General features: G+C 37.9%; 2 protein-coding genes across 2 annotated transcripts; one reads left to right on the top strand and one right to left on the bottom strand.

Moving 5' to 3' along the window:
* Window positions 1-14191: 14191 nt before the first annotated feature.
* LOC126382299 (trypsin-like) lies at window positions 14192-15127 on the top strand. Its single transcript, XM_050032118.1, has one exon. It carries the CDS (start codon window positions 14192-14194, stop codon window positions 15125-15127), a length of 936 nt encoding a protein of 311 aa, XP_049888075.1.
* A 5142-nt stretch (window positions 15128-20269) lies between these two features.
* LOC126381909 (protein HBS1) lies at window positions 20270-22827 on the bottom strand. The gene has a single exon (XM_050031476.1). It carries the CDS (start codon window positions 22683-22685, stop codon window positions 20652-20654), a length of 2034 nt encoding a protein of 677 aa, XP_049887433.1. The 5' UTR covers window positions 22686-22827; the 3' UTR covers window positions 20270-20651.
* Window positions 22828-23097: the final 270 nt, after the last annotated feature.

Raw genomic sequence — 23097 nt, 5'->3', positions numbered from 1 at the left:
CTTGTCTGACCGGAATATGTAAACTTACTCTCTAGCTCCTTATATACAGATTGAACATAAAAAAGCTGCAATCAAACCAAAAGAGAGATCTAGTTCTACTTTTCACATGCATTCCAAGATTTGTGTGACTTGTTTATACTATACACCACTGTCTACCCCTTTGGGGATACAGGCGTGACGCTATTTTCTACTTTTTCGGTTTTACTCCAAATAGGATCTTCTTAGTAACCTCACATATTCAAAATTAAAGCTAAAAGGCGACAATTGTCTCCCAATGAGCAACTTTCCAAGCTACATAAGTACCTCAAAAACAATATAGATGGCTCTTTAAAGATTTTCCTTCGTTTAACCTTCTAATGCATAACATATATGCATTTTTTATTTTTGTTTTGGGTATAAATTTGACCCATTTTATTACACCCAGGCACAATTTCCTCTTCCACCCATTTATTATTTATTTATTTATTTATTTATTAAATCTTAATACTAAAAATACAATTATCAATGCTCTGCAAAACTGTTTAAACAGTTTGTCTGCAGGAAAGAGTCTCTACTAATAATATGAACTTATATCTAATAGTCAATTAATAACATAAGTTAACTAGGAATAATAAGTTAGCTAGGACACGAGTCTAGAAGGTGTTGTTTAAGTAATTTTTTTATATTTACTTTTATTTGGTTCTAGACGGATGTTCTCAGGCAAACTATTCAGTAAGTAGGGAAGTCTCTTTTTTAGAGTTCTATCGCCATAGTAATTATTAACTCTAGGGACTTCGAATTTGCCCGCGCACACCGACCTCGTGCCATAACTATGGCTTGCTAAAGATAGTTGGTCATGCTCTTGATTGCCATGGTGGTTAATAGCCAAAAGGTATTTATGTATATTAGCCAAAAGGTATTTATATATAGGTAGCAACATAATTCTATACATATATTGTAATATCAAGCAAAAAATATTTTTATATGCTTCTGCCGTTACATTGTAGTTTTGAACAATTATGTAATGTAATGTACAAAATAGGTAATTATCACGTTAAATCTGGACAGCGCCATCTATATTATTTTTGGGGAACGTAGCCTGGAAAGTCCCTCGTTGTCTCAAATGGGAGCCAGTTTAAAGAGAGGAATTTTGAATTCACGTTGAATAAGTAGATACACAAAGCATTCTCTTCATCTCACTAATCCGTGGCTTATTTGCCTAATAGGTAGATTTCTAATACTATTTGTTATTTGCTGATTACAATCGAGCAAGCCGTGTATTTGCAGGCCGTGGTAGCCATGTTGGTAGAACGCTTGCCTGTCACTTTCAGATCGCAGGTTCGAATCCAGCACAGGCGTATACCAATGATTGTCGAATTTGTTTCCGAATTCATGTTTGGATCATAAATGATTATCACGTGCTCAGCAGTGAAGGAAAACATTGTGAGGAAACCCACATTCCCGAGAAACGCAATTTCGGAGGTATGTGCCCTAACCTGTATTGGGCTGGTTTTGCGCCCTTCGCGGGTGGGCAGGTCAGACAGGCAGTCGCTTCTGTAAAAACCGGACCTGTCAAATCTTCAGGTTAGGTAAGCGGACCCTGTGGAAAACGGGGTAATGCTATCCTTAGCATTATCATCTCCTGATGATGATGATGATTTGCTGATTACAATAATTTCTGCATAAGATTGAGAAAAACGTCAAGTCAAATGTGGTTCGTGCTAATTGTTGTTTATTATGGAACATATAGCCAAACAATTATTTTTAATGGAGTAATTTGTCTGAGTATACTTATAAGTAAATATCAGATTCTTCACGTCATAATAGCCATATCAACCCGTATAAAAATATGTGATAGGATGGTGGTATGCAATCACAAACATTACAAAACAATACATCCAAAACGTGACGTCTTCTAAGAAAGTAGACCAACAATTAGCCGGTCATTCAATATGTATCAGACGGTAGACTATAAGCTATCCAATTAGCCGTTGGCCGTGTGAAAAGGGCCTTAATCAATTTCAATGGGATACACCCGTCACGGCTGTCAATCTAGACAATTGTTGGATCGTCTGGCAGAGCAGGGCCACAGACTAACAAGAACAGTAGACGCGTTATTTTAATGTTCCTGTGTAACGGTGGTGCATGGCATAACTTCGGATTTATATTTGCTGCTTAGGATTAGGTACTTACGTTTTTTTTTTTAAGATTGTCCGGCCAAGTAGTTAATGCCAAATCTACAATAAGTCACGTCAAAAAAAAAGCTTTTTAAACTCTAAGTTGCTTTAGTCATACTTCTGATTTTGATGTGATCCTCTGTAAAAGGCGGCCAGTTTGATCTTATATCATTACCACCTTGTTTGACCTCAAGTTTAGTGCTTTTTATCAAACAACACTGTCCAAAGCGAACTTTCGGCGTAGTATGTTATTGAAACGTGGCACAAATGGTTGTCACGACAAGAGAAGTAGAACCTACCAAAGAAGAAATATAGCTTAAATTATTTTGAACAGAGACCAATATGGATTTCTGGCCTATTTTTTGTACACTATGGCGCAAACGTTTGTCACAGAGGAGTACCGAAGAGCACGTACAGCCGAAGCACGTACAAGCACCTATGGACGTGATCGCACATGAGGTAAGTATTATAACAACGAACATGGTGGCTCCGTACAAAGCGAGCACGTTACTACCACAATGGTCGTAGATTGATGGTCGTATTTTAGACACATTAGGTAAAATGAGTGACATAGAATTTGCGATAGGACTCTCAACTCTGACGCTATAGCGTAAAATTCCTTACAGCGAGTAAGTTATATACGATAACCTGCAAAAGTCCAATCGGTTTCTTGCAAAGTAATAAATTAACTGTTTGGACTTAAGACCTCCTGGTTACATGTCGTATCTTTAATAGACCAAAAACAACTACAAAAACATACATTTTATAATTATGACAACTAATGGTTCATAATTTCACTACTGTTTGCAAATAATTCGCTGGGTTCAGTGACAGAACTATTGCTCTTTGATTGAACCTACCTACATGTTAGACAAGTAGGCGGAGCCACTAATTGCCAGGAAAAAACTTGTATTAAAATCCTAATGTAAATGTGATAATATATAAGATAGCAAACATTGAATCATCATCATAATCAGTAGAATTTAAATAAAGGCTAAAATCGATTTATGCACGGTTATTGGCAATAGGCTCGCTCCTATGGGACTTAAACATAACATAGCTGTCGAGGACCACTCCTCGCATCCACATGTACGTGTATAATGTACTTACACATCTGCCTACCCGTTCTGGGTTTCACGCGTGATGGTATGTTGTTATGTGTTATATAATACCTGTGAACAAACTAAACGTTTGCTCATAAGCCTATCTGAATACATAGTGTTTCTTATCTATAATGTTTTGTTTACCAAAATGTTTGATTAGGTTATTGAAACATATATTATTTTTGAAAATTAATTGCATACGATGGACCATGACCGTGCTCGATCATAATGGTAATAAGCCCTGGCGACGGATATTAAAGTGGAGCAGGATCATTGCGTATTCAAATGCTGACCCCACCCTACATCAAACCGTGACTGACCCTATATGTATCCTTTATCAAAGATGTAATGTCGTAAGATAACTACAATCAAAGCAAATAACATAAAAAAAAAAAACATTTTTTATATTCGCAATTGAACGTAGGATGCACCATGGTTCAGCAAGAATGAAGAAATACACGAATACCTTAACATTCCAACCGTCGCTGAAGAGATCAAAAATTACCAAAAGAAACATCTAGAGCGACTAGCCGATCATCCCAATCCCCTCGCATCAGAGCTTATAGACCTCGTAAATGTGGTGAAACAATTTTGAAGAGAAACCATGTTGTATAAAGTGGGAGGCTGTGACACAGGTTGTAGCTCCTGAAACGTCATCTATCCACTCAACGAAACTGCTTATACGTAGTCTAGAGGACTGATTGTAGTTTAAACCAAGAAAAAAAAATCCTTAGGTACGATAGTATTATATGATCTGTGCCTTGGGTAAGATGAGAAAACGTTGTGGGATGGAAACAAAACACGTACTGAGCTCCAACAGAGTTTATTCAATTTTTAAGTCACACACACCGTACTAGCTTTACGCCATTCCGGGAAAAAGTAACAACTATTCTAGAATACTGTCACAGACAAAACAAAATTGATCATAGAGCTCTTTCTTCTAGAATACATTGTATCCATGGAATTTTAAAATCCTACAGCTCAGCTATCCTCAGATTACCTCAGATTTCCGTACCGTAATACAAATGTTTACAACACTCCAATTTGGTTTGAATCTAAATTACAAATATGCAACATATCCCTAACATCACCGGGATTGATGGGAGCGCTTCTTTTTCGTTTGAACCTCAGCATACTGAGCGATAATATTCGTAAGTAAGTACCTACATACATACGAGTACCTCACACTAATATAGTTGAGGGAATACAACATTCTGTTTACGAGTTTGTTTGTTCCATTAGAATAGATTAAACACTGGACTACCACAGGGTACTTTACAGGGTCCAAGGTATTAGGTACTTACGCGGGATAGCAAAATGGCGAGAGGAAACCTAATACATAACATCAAAGTACCTACCTACTTATGGAATAACATTTCCCATTCATAATTTACGTTAATACCGTAGAATAAGGAATAAAACTACGTATAGATCGGCAACTCTCCGCTCCCCACCAGCATCGGAACTAGGATTATCTCACCCCCCTAGAACACAGTTTAGACTTGAATCGTATGGCGTCAGATGTCACACACGTAGATGTGCGTGTACGATAACGTCAGGCTGCGTTTCCATTGACGCGGAGCTGAGCAGAGATGTGCAGGAATCGACCAATAACCGCGAGGGAGAGAGTGACAGAGCATCTTCGTTTTTCGCTCTCTCGAACGCTGTGATTGGTCAAATCCGCACATCTCCGCTCTTCTCCGCCCATCTCCGCGTCAGTGGAAACCCGGCCTCAACGTGTGGTGTGTGTGTGTAAAACGAGGTTATTTGTATGAAGTGTCCGGGGTGTGGTAAGTACATAAAGTAATGTATAGTATTATGAAATGATTTACGGTGCGAACCGACGACCCTTGGCTAATCCTGGAGCGCTGGACGCGTCGCGCCTCGCTTAAATTATGTCGCTTCATATTGTTCTAGAAGATGTGGGTAAGAACCCTTATCTGTACTAAAATAATATGTCCAGGGGATTTAAAAATATTTGCTTTTAATTGAGAGCATTATCTCTTAAAGTCGGTTAGAAGACTGTGTATACGTACTTGTAATCTCCTTTTAGCTGAGTTCGTTGCAAAGCTCAGAAACAACTTCGTTTTTCACTCTTAAACGGCATTTCAAGTAGGTAATTCCACAAACCAGTAATGGAGCAGCGTAGGGTAGTAATTCAGACGACGCCCTGAGCCGAGGTTCGCGCCCAACTAGGCACTCTCAGGCCTGTTGTCTTAAACGTTGTATCGGGTGAGAGCCTTCAGCGCTCCCCATTTGTCCGGCCAAGTAGTTAATGCCATCTGCGGCAAATCTACAATAAGTCACGTCAAAAAAAAAAGGTAGTAATTGACATACTCCATCTTAAAGCCATCTTAGATAGATATATTCTTTGTATTCACAACATTAAATACAGATACACGACTTAATCAATGTTACACGAGTCATGTCAGGGGCCTTTGGCGGCTCAAAAATAACCCTGACACCAGGGTTGATGGGATTGGTAATCCACCTCACAACCCACACGATAGAAGAAATATAGATACTAACAAAATCATTAAATTATTTATTTTCTAAGATTCCATTTTAAAGAACAAACAAGCAAGCATACAAAGTTGCTCAGCAGATTAAGGATAATGCAAGAAGCTAGCCAGTTAAATAGTAGGAACGAGGAAGGGAGAGTGTAACGTGATAGCTACGTGAACACCTATTAGTCTAACTCATGGTATTTGTATGGGGCAGCTGGACAATTAGTGGACACTCAAGTTACGTGACACTGGGTCGTGTGAGCCACGCAAATGTACGTAAATACTGCTTAGCAATAATGTCAAGCAGTTATTATCTCTTTATGTACATATATTTTGTTCATATATAATGAAGTATTGTTGTAAGCTCATAATGCGCACACCCAAGGAAGGGAATGGGCTGCCGGCGTCGGTGTTTCTGTAATCTTATAACCTGGGGTTTTTTAAATCACGGGTGAATAGGCATCTTCTGTGTAAGCTCGTTCCACCGTCGACCTCTTCTTCTCCTCGTGGAAGAACGAAGTCAAGAGCAAAGCCATCTTAATTAAAAAAAGTACGTTATTGGTTTTCGAATGATTTGAAACAAAATAAAGAGATAAAGCAAAAAAACCGACTTCAAACGCAAAACTAAAAAGCAATAAATAAATTTACTTCGCACAAAGTAATTAGTACGTATTTTCAATTAGTTAATTATTTTATAAATCTGAAGCCGGTGCCAAGGAAATGCTACAACGAAGTACCGATTCATATATTTTTCAATACTGATTGTTTTGTAATTTTTTTTTTGACATTGTTTTGTAATTGCTTTGATATAGGTATTAAACAATATTGTGTGTACATAGTAATTTGATATTGTAGTAGGGTTGTTGTAGCATTTACTTGGCACCGACTTCAGAATTATAAAATAATTAACTAATTGAAAATACGTACTAATTACTTTGTGCGAAGTAAATTTATTTATTGCTTTTTAGTTTTGCGTTTGAAGTCGGTTTTTTTTTGTTAAAATTTTTATTTTATTTTACGATTTTAAGTGATGGTTAGACCGAGCAAGGATGCAGACAGACAGATTTTCTGATTTATATTCATATATAATAATATAATATATTATTATTAGTGATCACAATTATTATTGATGAACATGTTTACACACACACACTCACACACGCGCTAACGCACACGAGCACACGCGCACGTACACACGCACACACACAGACACACGCACACACACACACACACACACACACACACACACACACACACACACACACACACACACACACACACACACGCGCGCACACACACGCACACACACACACATGTGTATGTGTACACACACATGTGGTTGTCAGTGGAAGCTGCTATCATACACACTCACGCATACATATAGATACAGTAGATTTCGCGTGGTTCGCTCGCTGCTAAAGCAGCTCGCGTGTCCTGTTTATTCGAAACTGTCCCTCTTCGTATGGCGGCCATCTTGTTTTTCCGCCACTTTGTTCTTTTTCACCGGCGACAGAATTTGACCAAGATTTAAATGGGTGTCGTGGAAACAAACAAAATCCAGGTGCAATAGGTTTGCCAGGCCGTAGGATGTCTCCCTGATTGGGAGCAGTTTTCAAAGATGACGTTCCGATCACACGCCTATACATCATTTTTACCCCCAAGACATTTTCTGGAAAAACAAAATTTTGTATGGCGGCCATCTTGTTTTTTCGCCATTTTGTATTTTTTTCACCGGCCATTAAATTCGACCAAGATTTAAATAGGTTTCGTGAAAGAAAAATTGGTTCAGGTGTGATAGTTTCGCCAGGCCGTAGGGTGTCACCCTGATGCGGAGCAGTTTTCGAAAATCGGGAAGTACTTATACTTAACATGACGATCCGACCACAACCCCGATATATATTTTATACCCCGAGACATTTTCTGAAAAAACAAAATTGTGTATGGCGGCCATCTTGTTTTTCCGCCATTTTGTTTTTTTTTACGCGCTATGGAATTTGACCAAGATTTAAATAAGTGCTCTCAAAGAAATATTGGTTCACGTGCGATAGTTTTGCCAGGCCGTAGAGTATCTCTCTGATGCGGAGCAGTTTTTGGTGATCAGAAAGTATTTCCGTACTCTACATGACGTTTTGAGTAAGCGCCCCATACATTATTTTTACCCAAACGGGCTTCTTCCAAAATCGACAAAATTTTGTATGGCGGCCATCTTTTTTTTCCGCCATTTTGTTTTTTTGCACCGGCGATTGGATTTGATCAAGATTTAAATACGTTTCGTGAAAGAAAAATTGCTCCAGGTTGTATAGTTTTGCCAGGCCATAGGGTATCTCCCTGATGCTGACCAGTTTTCGAAGGCCGGGAAGTTTTCCCGAAGCCTAAAGATCGATCCGATCAATATGACTTTACAAACGCACTAGTCGCTCCTACGATTTTTGAAAATTCCCCTCGATTTCTCTGGTCTTCCATCATCAGATCCTGACTTCCTTGACATGGGACCCCCTTGGGTATATCTCCTTTCAAACAAAAAAAGAATTATCAAAATCGGTTCATATACGACGATGATATGCCCGAACAAACATAAAAAAAAAAAAAATATACGGTCGAATTGAGAACCTCCTCCTTTTTTGAAGTCGGTAAAAAGTATAAATTCACATCGTTATTAAGACTATGGCGAAACTATGAGCAACAAAACTTAATCAAAACATGTAAATTATTATGCTATTATAATCTAATGGGTTCTTACAAGCTTTTATGTACATAACCGATTCACATAAGTTGTACAATTAAAATAGATTCCATGACCAAATTCAAATTGCGTATTAATTAGGAATCCCTTGCAAACTCACTCCTGACTAAAAAAAATCTTCTAATAATTTACTTTTGTTACTTTGTCGCGAAGTATCTACCATAAAAATCTAACACTGCACAAAATATGTACTTATTATGCCTATATAGCAATTTTAATGAAAAACAGCACATAAGTACTTGCGTCGTCTGTCTCGAACATCAGGCGATTACTTTTACAGGCACTGAAATAAACCCAAAAATAAAGAACGTGCGCAAGTCTCATCTAGACTTTTGGCATTTCCTACAATTTGTTTGTATTTTATGTGACATTGAAACAGAGTCACTGACCGCGGCATTCTAAAAGTTTTAAATTGTGTAAAATTAAAATCGTTGCCGCCAAAACACCGCGACGAATTGCCAATCGGCGCCGATGTCACGCGCCTGCGCACTGCCCACTCTGGTTCCAGTTTTTTCTTCTTTTCTTTGTTTGTCATTCTTTCGTTTATTGTTTTAAACGTTTAATGGTTTATTTTATTGTAAATATGAATAACGGTTCATATTCTTGCGATTGTCTTTATCCAAGGTGATTATCTTTTTAATCTTTATTTTTAACAATGAATTGCTCAACAATAATTGCTATAGTAGATAATTGAAATAATTGCTTTATTTTATCTTTTTTATAGTTCGTTAGTGAAATCTCGTAAATAAATCAAACATGGCCCAAAACATGAAATCAAACAGTAAGTACCCTCAATTCATGACTAACCCCTACCTACTTGGTAACTGTTTATTTTTAAGCTTATCTTAATGATAAATTGTTGACAAAATATAAATTAGTGCGCATCAAAATCGTATAATTCGAGAATAAAGATAAAACGAGCCATTTAAATTTCCAAATTAGTCGCCCGTGTTTCATCTGACCCGATAGGTTCCACTCTTGCCCTAATTGTCTTATAAAAAAATCATCAGACCCGAGACTTCCAAGCTAACGGTGACCCGCGGGTCAATATTCCACATAGTCGGCTAATAGCATCATATTTATTGGGACTACTTTTGTCCGCGGCGCATTGTCGTCCGAGCGCCGGACCATAAAAATATCAATAAATTTACATAATGGCTTTCACAAATTACGTTATTGTATAAAATGTCGCGTCAGAAGCTTTATAATACACCGTGGTTTCCATTTTGTATGAGACGTGCTCGCCATATAACACACCACAATTAATATAATAGCCTCCTACGTAATCTCTGCAGAGGATATTAACTCCAGAGACGGTTAGCTACTCGAGGTGTTAATATAAATTGCCTATTACTAAAACACATAAATTATTCCACCCAAAGTAGAGTTTTATCACTGGAATCAGACAGTAAACTCATTTTAGCGAACTGGTCTCGATAATTAAAACCCTGCATTCAGGTTTCGTTGCCAATGCCGATCTTCGGCCGATACAACAATAACCCGATTGAATTGCATCGTCTTGGTCAGTGGTTGGTGCAGCAATATGATCTGTACGTTCGTAATTGGCCGGGTTGGACGTGCATCCCCGCCTGACCGGTTCTTGTTGCTATTCTCAATTAAAGTGTAATTTCCGCAAAACTTATGCTGGACGTTTTTCTTCACTCAAAGCTTTAGGTAACCATTTAACCAGGCCTCTCTTCTAAAACATATAACTTCATAGTTTAGCTCAACATTTCTTGGATAGATATAATACATATACACACAAGCGCCAAATAAATATCAGATATTGAGATCGCTATCTAAATCCCGAGACTGTCTATGGCATAATTAATGTACTCCTCTAATGGACGTTGTCGGTATACGATACAGCCTTAGATATGCGTCTAATGTGGATAAGATATGCAGATAGTATTTATAATGAACTGCAAATAATATATTAATATACCGGACAGGAGTAGTCGTGTATGGAGCCACCATATATGAATCTCTATAAATTATTAATTTAATTGATTGTAATCATATCATGGATCTAGCTTGGCATAAAGGTAGCAAGTGATAAATGAAAGACAATCGAACCAAAAACGGTTGACCTTCACATGCCTACTCATTGATATACCTACTTACATAGATGTACCTAATCATTATAAGTTGATAAGTACACACATAGGCACATCGTAAATCCGATGCAATGTTTTTTTGGGAGTTCTGTTAAACGACGCGACTGTAAGACTTACTTATTCAAATAAGTCAAATATTTATTTGAACTTGACCACGATAAAACTTTGAGCCTTTAATACTTTGTTTACTAAGTCCTTACTTAATATAAACATCTTATGCAAAAGATATCTCAACTATAATTTAACTGTAAGTATTTTAAAACATTAACTTTAAGCGAACTCCACTCCCACAAACAGACCGAGGAATTGGTTTTGTAGGGTTTTTATTGTACCAATATTTTTTGTATTCTTATGAAAAATAAACATTTTACTTACTTACTTACTAAAGCACTGTACCTACACAAAACACTTTACTTAATAATAACAGCAATATGCAATGGAATTTAGCAACAGGTAAAACTACTTATTCAATTTTCTTTAAATTTCAATTTCCTGCGGTCATTTTACGAGGGCTCTCGACGTTAACTGCTAGTATGATTTGGGTCGCCAATAAGTGGTGTGCACGCTGCTTCATGGGAAATGCGCGGGAGTTGAATATGCGGGCGCGCGTGCACCGCGCATGTGCTCGAGTTACCTACTTGCTCTACACCGTGCGAGTTACTGTGCTAAGTAGAATGGTCAGTCACAACTCAACAGCTACTTCGAACATAATATTGTAAACTATTGTCATGACAACTTCTTAGTGTTCGGGCAACCTAAATACTTGATACGTCCAGAAGCCATAAAGATTTTCGTGCTGTATATACAGCAAACTTAAGAGTTTTATTTTAGTAGCCACATGTTAGTTGCTGACACGACATTCACAGAATTCGTACCTATATAACATAACATAACATTTTTTTTATAATTTTATGTTAATGTTTATTAGGTTTTTCAAAGGAACCTTCTTTTTCCATCATCGCATTGGGTCCGCCTGTAATGGTTATATATTAGTGCTGTTAGATATAAGTAAACAAATAAATAAACATAACAAAAACTTTATTGCACACACAGGAATCAGGAACCGCAGACAAACCAAAGAGAAATGGAAGAGTACCAAGGCAGGAATAAGCAGTTGCTAACTAACAATCTCAATACACCAGTCAGACTTTAACGGATTTCAAAATCCAAGCACTCACTCGGCTTGACCAACATTACTTGTGTTACTAAACAGTAAATGCGTGTAGCTACCTATAGTTACCAGCCATTTACTTGATCGTAAACAAGCCAGTTACAGTGACTGTGGCAAGTAGCTCGCACTGTGTAAAGCGATCATTCACAAGCCCTACGTGAAATAATGCGGGTACGCTATAAAGTTTCACACTTGCCTATAAAAGCATAAGTTATGAATTCATACCACCTACATCAAAGTGTTTTCGAAATTTGAAATTTACAGCATCACCTCTTTAGCGTGATCCCGTTTTCACAGGGTCCACTTGCCTAATCTGAAGATTTGACAGGTCTGTTTTTTTTACAAAAGCGACTGCCTGTATGGCCTTCCAATCCGTGAAGGAAAAACCATCCCAATACAGGTTATGTTACGTACCTCCGAATCGTGTATGTGGGTTTCCTCACGATGTTTTCCTTCACCCCTGAGCACGTGATAATCATATATGATCCAAACTTGATTTCGAAAATCATAGGTTTAGCCCGTGCTGGATTCGAACCTGCGACCTTACAGTGAGAGTCAAGCGTTCTTCCAACTGGACTACCACGACTGAAATTTGAAATTTACATATCCGCAAATATTTGTTTTGTATACTTATAGTAAAATTGTGACCACTTCTCTGGAAAACTAAGTACTTAAAGCAAAACTTAGGACGCGTTCTTCTGGCGAAATGTAAGCTCTATCTCTCTAAGAGCGTTTATTTCTTCCGCTTTATAACTGAAGGAAATCATTTTTTTATTGTAAATTGCAAAAACCCAACGACGTTATTCCACACTACAATGTACACTATTGGATTTTGCATTGAGTGTGCATAAGCCCGGCTTAACTGAGCATAATAGCAAATCTGTCATCGAAAGATGATACATGACCATCCATGATTTATATTTCAGCATTTATTCAAGAGCCTAGGCACTCCCCGATGCTATAAACGAGACAGCTATATACATAGCACTAAAATACCACCTCACTACATTAATAGGTAGAATATTTAGAAAATTATGGTACGTCTTAGAATGAGAGTTTTTACAATAGCACTCAACATATCATATATATTAAAAAGCTTTCAAGTTTCATACTGTTTTCGCCGTTAGGAAGTAAACACAGCACTCCAAAAGCTTTCGTACATAAACAAGTAAGTACGCCAAATCTGTTATGAATGCGTGTTTTCAAACAACTTATTAAAATAACCTTAGATAATTAAGTAATTCTCGAGAAGTTCTTTTTGACGGCAAATGCTCGAGACATGAAATTGCAATTCTTGACAATAAGTCCGTTGCTTGCGAGTGGGATGCGTCGAGAGTTCATTTCCTATCGGCGCCGCTCATACATAATACTCACCGCCCACCACACAAGAATTGCACACTAGCATCAATATACGGACCGCTACACGATTGCCTGGTACTTTCTTTCAATTGGAATAAGAAAAAGAATTACATTAGACCTCAAAAAGAAAGTTAATCTGGAAATAATCACGTTTTGTGCTTAATATAATAATTATTATTTTGTTATGTTAATCTAATTATAATTCATATGTACAGCTTCGAAAATTGTGACGATGCTGGAGCATAAGACGTAGACTACACTGTTAACCGTCTCGAACAAGGAACGAATATAATTCATATGTACTTCCTACCTGCATTGCACATTATTATAATGCAGACAGCATATTTATTGCACACTATCTGCACTGTCTCGTGAAACTGTCATTCTATCAGGCCGGCTGAAAGACTTTAAAAATTAAGTTTTGCCTTTTGTCCTCTTCTTATTGTCAAACTGTTTTCCTGTGTGCAACAAACTATTAAATAAATACATAATAGTACACGGTCTGATTGAAACAGTAGGCTCCTAACCTAACCTAACGATGACTCGAAAGAATTTTATTGTTTTACTCACGCTCATAATCCTTTTTAGGAACAGGCAGATTTATTTAGTATTAGGGTCTTAATAAAACTATCAGCTTCATAAAAAAGGTTTACGTCATGGGCCCTCGCTATTGTAGGTTAGTCCCTCCTGGCGGTGTAAGTCCGCCCACCCTTCAACGATCACCGATGTTCGAGATGCATTGTTTCATTTCATTAGCAACAACCGTAAAATTGAGCCTACGCAACATTAATAAATAGTTCAATTACTAAAACAACGCAAGTCATATCCTATAACCGACAATGTACGGAAAACAATTTCATTAAAACTATAGAAACAACAAAATGCTCTACATAACTACTTAGGTACTTACCTATATAATATAAAAATCCCATACAACGACGTAGTAAAAAAGTGATTTTATCGTAAGTCGTAAATCAATCCTAACTTATATTTCAAAACCCAATCTAGTTGAACGTTGAACTTACACTCAAAGTCATGAAGGGAGTGACATTGACAATCCTGTGTGCCTGTGCTGTGTCCTCAAGTGCTCCGCTGAGCAATTTAAAGCCGTTGAAAGACCTCGCCGGCGTCGACGGCGCGCCAGGACACTTCCTTTACGTCGTCACACTAAGTCAGGTGACAAGCCTGAAGCATCCCGCCAGGATATGCACCGGCAATCTCATAGCCAGCAACTGGGTGATAACGACAGCTCACTGCTCTAGGCGAGTAGAAATTCACGGACCAAAAGGCTACAAAATTATATACAACCAGACGCAAACGGCAAGAGTTCTGCAAGCGATAGTCCACAGCGGATACAAACAGCCGATAAACGAATCCTTACATGCGAAAAACGATATTGGTCTCTTGCTTATCACAGAAGTTGAAGGTGCGGTGGTAGGGAAACTCTCTCCGGTTGATTACCGATCTCTAATTGGTCGGTTTTCTCGCTATATTGGGGCGTGGGGAAGTTACACAAATTTTAATCATATGGATAACCCAAAATACAGTTTTAGTACGGAACTCGATCAATTCCAGCCGCTTCAAATTGGTGAAACCGTGGTAATGGCGTGCAAAGTCAAAGGTTTGCCCAGGGGTCCTTGGGTATGCGTGGAAGCAGATTGCTCTAAATACCGTCAGGACTCTCTGCGCAGTGATTCCGGTGGCCCCCTCATACTTGACGGTAAAATCGTTGCTATTGGCCAAGGATGTGTCAATGAGCACACGTATATTTACACAGCAGTGAGTCCATGTATTGACTGGATTATGAAAACTATTTGTAATAGTGTATCGAAAATAGGGAGTAAGAGAAGAACTGAATATTATGTACCTCGTGTAGCTGATGTATCGCTTTGCGTGGGGTACGCGACAGTCACAGCACACTCAGCCAAGACAAAAATCACGAAACCAGAAAGACTGACGCACCTGAAGTAGGCTATAATGTACCTAAGTAATTGTACAAACTTGGAAACGAATCTCCGTCTGTTGTGAGGATCTGTAGGTACTTATCTGTATCTGCAAAGACAACAGTCCTGCTTTGGCTGGACAATGACCGGAGAATGAATAAAACATTCTCAACTGAGAAGAACCTTAATAGCTTAAAAAAATCAGTTGCTTACAAAATTTGCCTGCGATAATAACCGAAATCAATTATCGTTGTCAATTATCGAACAAAACAACAAATCATATAGTTTAAAAAAGGACTGAGAAGTGAAATAAAATCTTTATCTATGAACTCTTACAGAAAGTGTGAACAGAATGATAATACAATAAGGGATATTAGTGGCATCGATAATAATACCACTTAATATCAACAGTGAGTTGATATTAAGTGGTATTTTCCGTCGCAAAAGTATGGAATTGAAAATAATAAAAAAAACACTAAAATTTTCACTTGATATCAACTTAGAATCATGGTCTGAATCATCCCCCTCAGTATTCGTTACGAAGTCACTAACATCCTGTATAATACTCTAAAATAAAACTGTAAGTATGCAAAAACATGGATGTCAGAGCCTTTGACTGGGTAATAAAGATCTCTACAAAACTTAAAACTTTTATTACAACCACGCAGCTGTAAAGATATTTCTCGACATAAAATATTTCTCATTTCCTTTTGACCTAGGTGTATTTTACGAAGTTTAAAATGGCTTGTCTAGATATTTTTAGACACTCACAAACTTTCTTTCTATTACCGCCTATTTTGTACAAGTTATAAGAAAGATATACTAATACTTTAATACTTATTCAACTGCACTTGAGCACTACAGAGCACGTCCACTACATTTATACCCATTCCAATAATATTGCACTACACATCCCCGTGTGAATACAAAGTGCACTCAATTCCGATGCAAATCCTGATAAACGCGCGTCCAACTGCAATTCATACGTATTTATTTATTCATATGTCCATTACTGCTGTAATCCAGTAAGAAATATTGAAAGACGCGCACTGAATAAATCTAGATAGATACCTACCTACCTTAGAAGAATAAGTCAAATTTCTTTCACATTTCATACAGCTTAACGTGCAAGATTTTGAACTCTATCATCCCCCTAGCATTATCCCGTTTTTCACAGGGTCTGCTTCCTGAAGATTTGACAGATCCGGTTTTTTGCAGAAGCGACTGCCCGTCTAACCTTCCAACTCGCGAAGGGAAACCCAGCCCAATACAGATTAGGTCACATACCTCCGAAAATGCATTTCTCGGGAATGTGGGTTTCCTCACGATGTTTTCCTTCACCGCTGAACAAGTTTTAAAACATTAGCTATTAAAATATTTTGCGCACGAAATATTTAAAAGTAATGAAAAGTATTTATTATCTAAAATAAAACTGGTTTGAACATTCGTCATACCAGTTGCCAAACTTTAAAAACAAAACTATTGGTGATACAATTTGAATAAAGAACAGGTAAGTAACTTACACCCACCCACGCACGAACATTGCGCCAGAAAGCATTTCTTACTCAGATTTCTTTTTAATTTCTTAACACTTACATCTCTAATGCAACGGGCATTATTATCTATATATTAATATATAGATAGCAAACTATGCGTGTAATATTTTGCTTATATGTGGACTCCTCGTCACACCTTTTGGACACTGGACAACAAACCACGAAATATGTTTGTTATTTATCGTGTAAAAATTAGCTTCCGCTGCCCACGCGCAACAAACATGTTTATTGTGAAACGCACTGGTATATTTAATTAATAGCTAATACTTGTTCGATAACCTCAACCTGACTTGCCATCGTGTCGTTAATGACGCGAAAGTGCTCTCTCGAGATAAGCGAGGCATTAGACAAAATTGACAAAATTAGGTATACTAGATACCTATCCAACTACCGCAAACTCTCCTTATTTGTGATCTACTGCACAAATGTAGGTACTTATTTGTAAAAATAATTGTGATACTGACTTACAGACGATATAAATAACGTCGAATTCTTAACGATCGGATAGGTTCACGCCTAACTCCCAATCAGGCAAGCCAGAGCCACAGATTGTGAGAAGACAATTTGTAGACGTAATCTACTTATTAGTGTACGAAAGCAATAACGAATAAACAGTTTAGGTAATAGCATAGAATAAGGAATCATACTACGTAGTAATAGTGTCTATATTTATTATCTTTTATAGGAAAACATCCATAGATACCTTTTTGTTTGACCATAACTTCGTTAGAATTTAGCAAAACACTCCTATTTACCTACCTAATAAAAGCCTATTAATAAATCAACTCCCTGCATTGACCCACGAACTACTTTCGTGCTAATAAAAAGAACCCTAAAGTGACCAGAGGATACATGCAGTAATTTGTGCTTGTCCGCTGGCTACATTGATTAATCAGGGATTGCGTAACCCTGGAAGGCTGTAACACGGCACTAGGCTACCTATTGGTCACAGACACAACACAACATAATATATTCCATATAAAGGCAGCGGCCCTAGGGCGGAGCGAGCGGTGCGACCGCACCGGGCACCGAAATAGGGCGTCAAAATCAACCAGGACTAGTGCACCCTGGCAGCACACTAACTTCATCGGGTTAGGTTGCAGCCACATAGAACTCATACCGGTTGGCCGTAAACAACGTTTTTAAAAGATTTAAACAAGTAAATTTCGGTTGCCGTAAACTAATCGAAAAATTTTGTATTTTATAGGGCTGAGGGGTGTCACTGTGACGTCTCGCACCACCTAAATATTTTGCTAGAGCCGCCACTGCTTAAAGGTCTCATCCACAGTAAGAACGCGGACGCGGAAGCGGGTAACTCCAACCCGTACTTAAAAGCTATGATTTACCCCCTGCCTCTGGGCTCAAGTGGTTGAGTGTTGGGCTCACGAGTCGGAACTCCTAGGTTCGATTCCTGGTTAAAACACGTCTAAATAAAAACATATGGTGAGGCTATCCCTGGTTTGGTAAGGACATTATAGGCTGAAATCACTTGATTCCGTGCTTCCGATGACACGTTAAGCCGTTGGTCCCAGCTACTACTAACTAAGCAGGTATGTAGTAATTATATGAGCCATATCAGAGGCCTCTGGCGGCTCAATAGCAGTAACCCTGCCTTGCTTGGTCAACGACCTCACAACCCATACCCCATAAGAATACGATAGAAGGATAATTCGGACGGATTATTAGGTACGTTATCGTTGCGCGATGCTAACATTAAGTATTGCAACTTGGCTTACCTCTCTCATCAGTTATTACAAAGTCCTCTAGCCGGGAGTGATAAGCAGCGGAACGCATTCCACGCAACAGAGAAGGCGAATCTTCAAAAAATCTACGACATTAGTATCTACTTTCAGTGTAGGATCTCGCATTCTCATGCAGTCACTGGAAGTGAGGATTCTTAGGATACCTAACCTACATTATGGGACAAGCCTAAACCTAGTAGTTAGTGGTATGATAATAAATATCTCTTAGGCACCTATCACCTTACTTACGGGGTAGCAGGTTGAAAATTAGTAAGTAAGTAAATAATCCAACCATACCTATACACTTTGTGAATCCTCACCAAATCCGCATTTATATCATTTTGGTAACCATTTTTCGATATAGATGAGTTCATTGCTCTAATGGATTAATTCAAAGACTTTATGAAACTTGAATGGCCAATTCCTAACCAAATTCCTAAGACCGGCGTCCACTAAACTAATTTCCTTTCATTAAATGAGTTACTGAAGTGGAAACAAGGACCTCAAAGCCTCCTCGTAAGCCTTTGTTCGCCACTTGAGTAATTTTTAGAAACAGACTGTTCGCTCTACGAATACTGGCATTAAAAATACATATTTTATTTAAAAAATCCTATCTAGTAATAAAATTTCCTCCTGCGAAAATGCCACGAGAACAGATAATAAACAAAGTTTAAGTAGGTACCTAGTATAAGCCCAAAGAAACAGTCCAATTCATGAAATACCGAAAAGGGAAGGAAATGAATTAGAACCTTCTTTTACGTTTCCGCGAAATGAGTTCCGCAATCTTCAGGAGATGAATGTGCAGATGAACCTTAGTGGAGAAAACAAAATGGCTCTCGGCCCCGGCCCGACACTGATTTATAATAACTGCCTGTTCTTTACCGCTCTAATATACACGTGGGTTAAAACCAATCTGGAAATTACAAAATTATCCTACAAACATAGATCATCCAAGCAAAAATTATGTTCCACAACAATTTTTTGCTCAAACTATTATAAAAGGCGTTACGAAAGTAAATGCTACGAGAACTTCTCGCCAGCGCCACCGCACATAATTTCCAACTATTAAGTTATAAACAACTTCCAACACAATTAAAAGGATTAAACTTTGATTAATAAGACTTCAGCTATTCACAACAGACACAGTAACGAGTAAAGACAACTCTTAATATTTAAGACCAACAAATTATTAGTAGTCGAAAGGTCTTGCCTGGTAACTATCATATATAAACTATAGATATAGAATACTATCATAGCGTAGGTACTAATTCTTCAGTGTCTCAGCGTTTGTGTAGAAAAATAAAAAGTTCAGCAAATTAAAGTGGAGAAGGGAAATTAAATGTCTCGACTTGCGGGTCCAACTGCAACTGATAAACGTTCCAGAGATAATAAACAGGTTTTTTACTTTATTACATAATAAAAATATACTGAATATTATATATTAAATTCATCTATTAAGTACTGAAAATTGTTTTATGTTAGGAATACAGTTGTTTATTTATATTCTGTCGCCACGTCGCATCGCCGGATACAAAAGTTGATTACAAACGTAACAAGCTGTCGTCGACAAACTGCTTATCTAAATTAAATCTCTTGATCCTGTTGCGGTACGAAACTGTTTCCTTATTTTATTTGTTATTACGATATAACTGCTACATCCAGGACATCATGACAGATGTAATAATAGTTTATTACGAAATGGTTGAAGACCAACGCTATAATAATGTGATAGGAACTTACGTAACATTTTGCGTATGTAATTTTATCATTCTACTTGTAGATATACAAAACAGTAACAGAAGCAAATAGAACCTTTGTTTCTAAGGTATCTAATCTATAGAAGAGGGCAAAATACTAATATAAACTACAAGGTAACTGCGGCAACAACTTTAATTATCATTAAATACATAAATAAAATAATTAATCATTATATTTTTTATAATATAGCACGATACATTATTGTACAATATTAAAGTTAGCTTTGTGCGATTAAAATGTCCTAGGACCAAAAGATGCGAGCTATTCACAATCCAAATGCTAGCTGCCATGTACAGTCATGAGCAATATTATGTACCCACTTTAGAACCCTGTCGCACTATCATATTTGACATTTTAATGAGACTTAGTTTAATTTGTCAAAAAAGTTAATGTGACATGGATTCATAGTGGATTCATATTAGTACTTGTAACCGTACATATTTAGAGTGACATGATAGCAATTTAAAAGCAGCTAGGTAATCATGTTTTACATTGATCAAGTGTTGTAAATATTAGTGACGAGACCGGCAGCTATCGTGACTCCAGCAACACGCAACATCACACGCCCGAGTTCCTTCACATCTTTATACCTCTCAATGCAAATAGGTCTACACACTTCAATCTCAACAACAGCAACAGAATTATTGCCCAAACAACGCGGCTTCTTCTTCACTAGTTCTCCAGTGCTCTTATTCAATAATGCCTTCAATTTTACAATATTTGCAGACTCAACCAATGATTGATGATGAATTAAGACTGGGAATCCCTTTGTGATGGGAACTTTTACATTAAAAACAACTATCCTTGCTTCAAATCTTGTAGTGACTGGGACTTGCTGAACAGGGTCACTCAGTATGAACCCAACAGACACATTCTGCATATCTATGCCAGACAATGTCACACTTACTTGATCACCAGCAAATGCAATATTACTTGCCATGTCATTAATGCTTACACTTCTAACTTCTGCCAATTCTTTTGTAGGACAAACAAGTACTTTATCTCCTTTGTTGATGGTGCCATTTTCAATGCGGCCTGCTACACAAAAACCAGAGCCAGTTCCCTTAAAAATATCATTGATTGACATCCTGAAAGGCTTAGAGACTGGCCGCTGTGGGACCTTAAACTTATCAATTACGTCTAAGAGGCACGGGCCTTTGTACCATTCGAGTAAGGCAGCTTCATTAGGAGGCTTCACGAGGTTTTCTCCTGTAAGTCCTGAACATGGAACATATGTCACATCAGAATCCTTAAATCCAGCTTGTTTTAAAAAGACTTTTAATTTTACCACAATCTCATTAAATCTATCCTGGCTCCAATTGCTTGTATCTAATTTGTTCACAGCCACTGCCAACTGGTTAACACCAAGAGATCTCACCAGTAATGCATGCTCTCGTGTCTGCCCACCAAAATCAAACCCAGATTCAAATTCTCCTCTAGTTGCATCTACTACTAACAATGCCACATCAGCTTGTCCTGCACCTGTTATCATATTGGGAATAAAGTCTGCATGACCGGGAGCATCCAAAATAATTACCTTCTTTGTCTTTGTTTCAAACTGAGCCCGGCCAACATCCATAGTGATTCCTCTGACCCTCTCCTCACCAGTCTCATCCAGTACCCAGGCATACATGAAACTTTGTTTGCCCATTTTCTTACTCTCTTGTTCATATTTGTGTAAAGTTCTTTGACTAACTTCACCGAGCTCACAGAGTAAACGACCCATTAAAGTCGACTTTCCAGCATCAACATGACCAATGACAACAATATACAGATGCTCCTTATCCGATCCCCTCATGTTTGAGTATTGAAGATTTGGATCTACCTTGTTCTCTTTAACTTTTACTATTACTTTATCATCAGAAAACTCTGGCTTTGGTGAAGATATTCTGTCTACTGCAGGAGAGAGCTCTCTAGGAGTATGAGAGCGGCTGCCTGAGCCATTATCCTGTTGCACTTTGAAGCCTTTAATTATACCAGTACTCTTTGTTTCAATATTAGTAGCAATTACTTTTGGGGTATCTGTTGATATAACAGGAACTTTAACTGGATCTATAAGAACTACTGGGGGAGGCTTCACCAGTTCCGCTTTAGGCTCTGCTGGTCTGGGCTTATTTTTGTTCAATATTTCGTCAAGAGCTTTGTCAATATCAAATTTATTGTCCAGTACTGCTTGTATTAGAATATTGTCAGACACCATGTCACCCAGTACGTTACGCAGTTCGTCAAGACACGACATGAGTTTTGCTTCATCTTTTTCGTCCAGCTTGAGGCTGCGCAGGTCGACGGACTCGCGGCGATCGAGTCCCGGCCGCGGGGTCTCCTCTGGCTCATCCTCGGCCTCCTCCTGTATGTCCTTATGACTCTCCAAAAAATGCGCTATTGCCTGCTGATTGCGCGATCGGTCATACATCCACTGCGATGCATCACTTGGAGACATACTCTCATCCTCCACAGAATGTCCATAAACATCGTCGTAGTCATAATCGTCTGAATAATTCCTGTTTCTTACATTTCGGTGGCGAGCCATTTTCAATGCAATTGATTAAATGTGGAAAGCACTAAAAAACGAACATTATGCACAATTTCCTTGTGAAGAAACTAAAAAAATATGCTACTATTTCTCACGTTTCTCCAAAATTCGATGTTTTTTGACAAACACACAGATGACATGCATGACACAGACACAGACAATAGGGATGTTCGACCCGAACCGATCAACGATTGGATCGATACAATAGCGTACAATTACAGTGCCTATCTACCAGGTATTTTAGTAAATTCATAATAAAAAACGAATGGATTAATAATTAATAAATAAATACCGAGTAGATTACGATCCATTTATTTTTTGTATCGATACACTAGCATTCGATCCCCGGCAGGGGTAGATCTATACACACGCACGGTGGATCGGTATTCATTACCGTAAAGTAAAAAAA

Source organism: Pectinophora gossypiella, chromosome 3, assembly GCF_024362695.1.
Source record: "Pectinophora gossypiella chromosome 3, ilPecGoss1.1, whole genome shotgun sequence".
Taxonomy (NCBI): Eukaryota; Metazoa; Arthropoda; class Insecta; order Lepidoptera; family Gelechiidae; genus Pectinophora; species Pectinophora gossypiella.
Note: the sequence above shows the minus strand (reverse complement) of the source record. Positions and strands in the feature narration are given on the sequence as shown.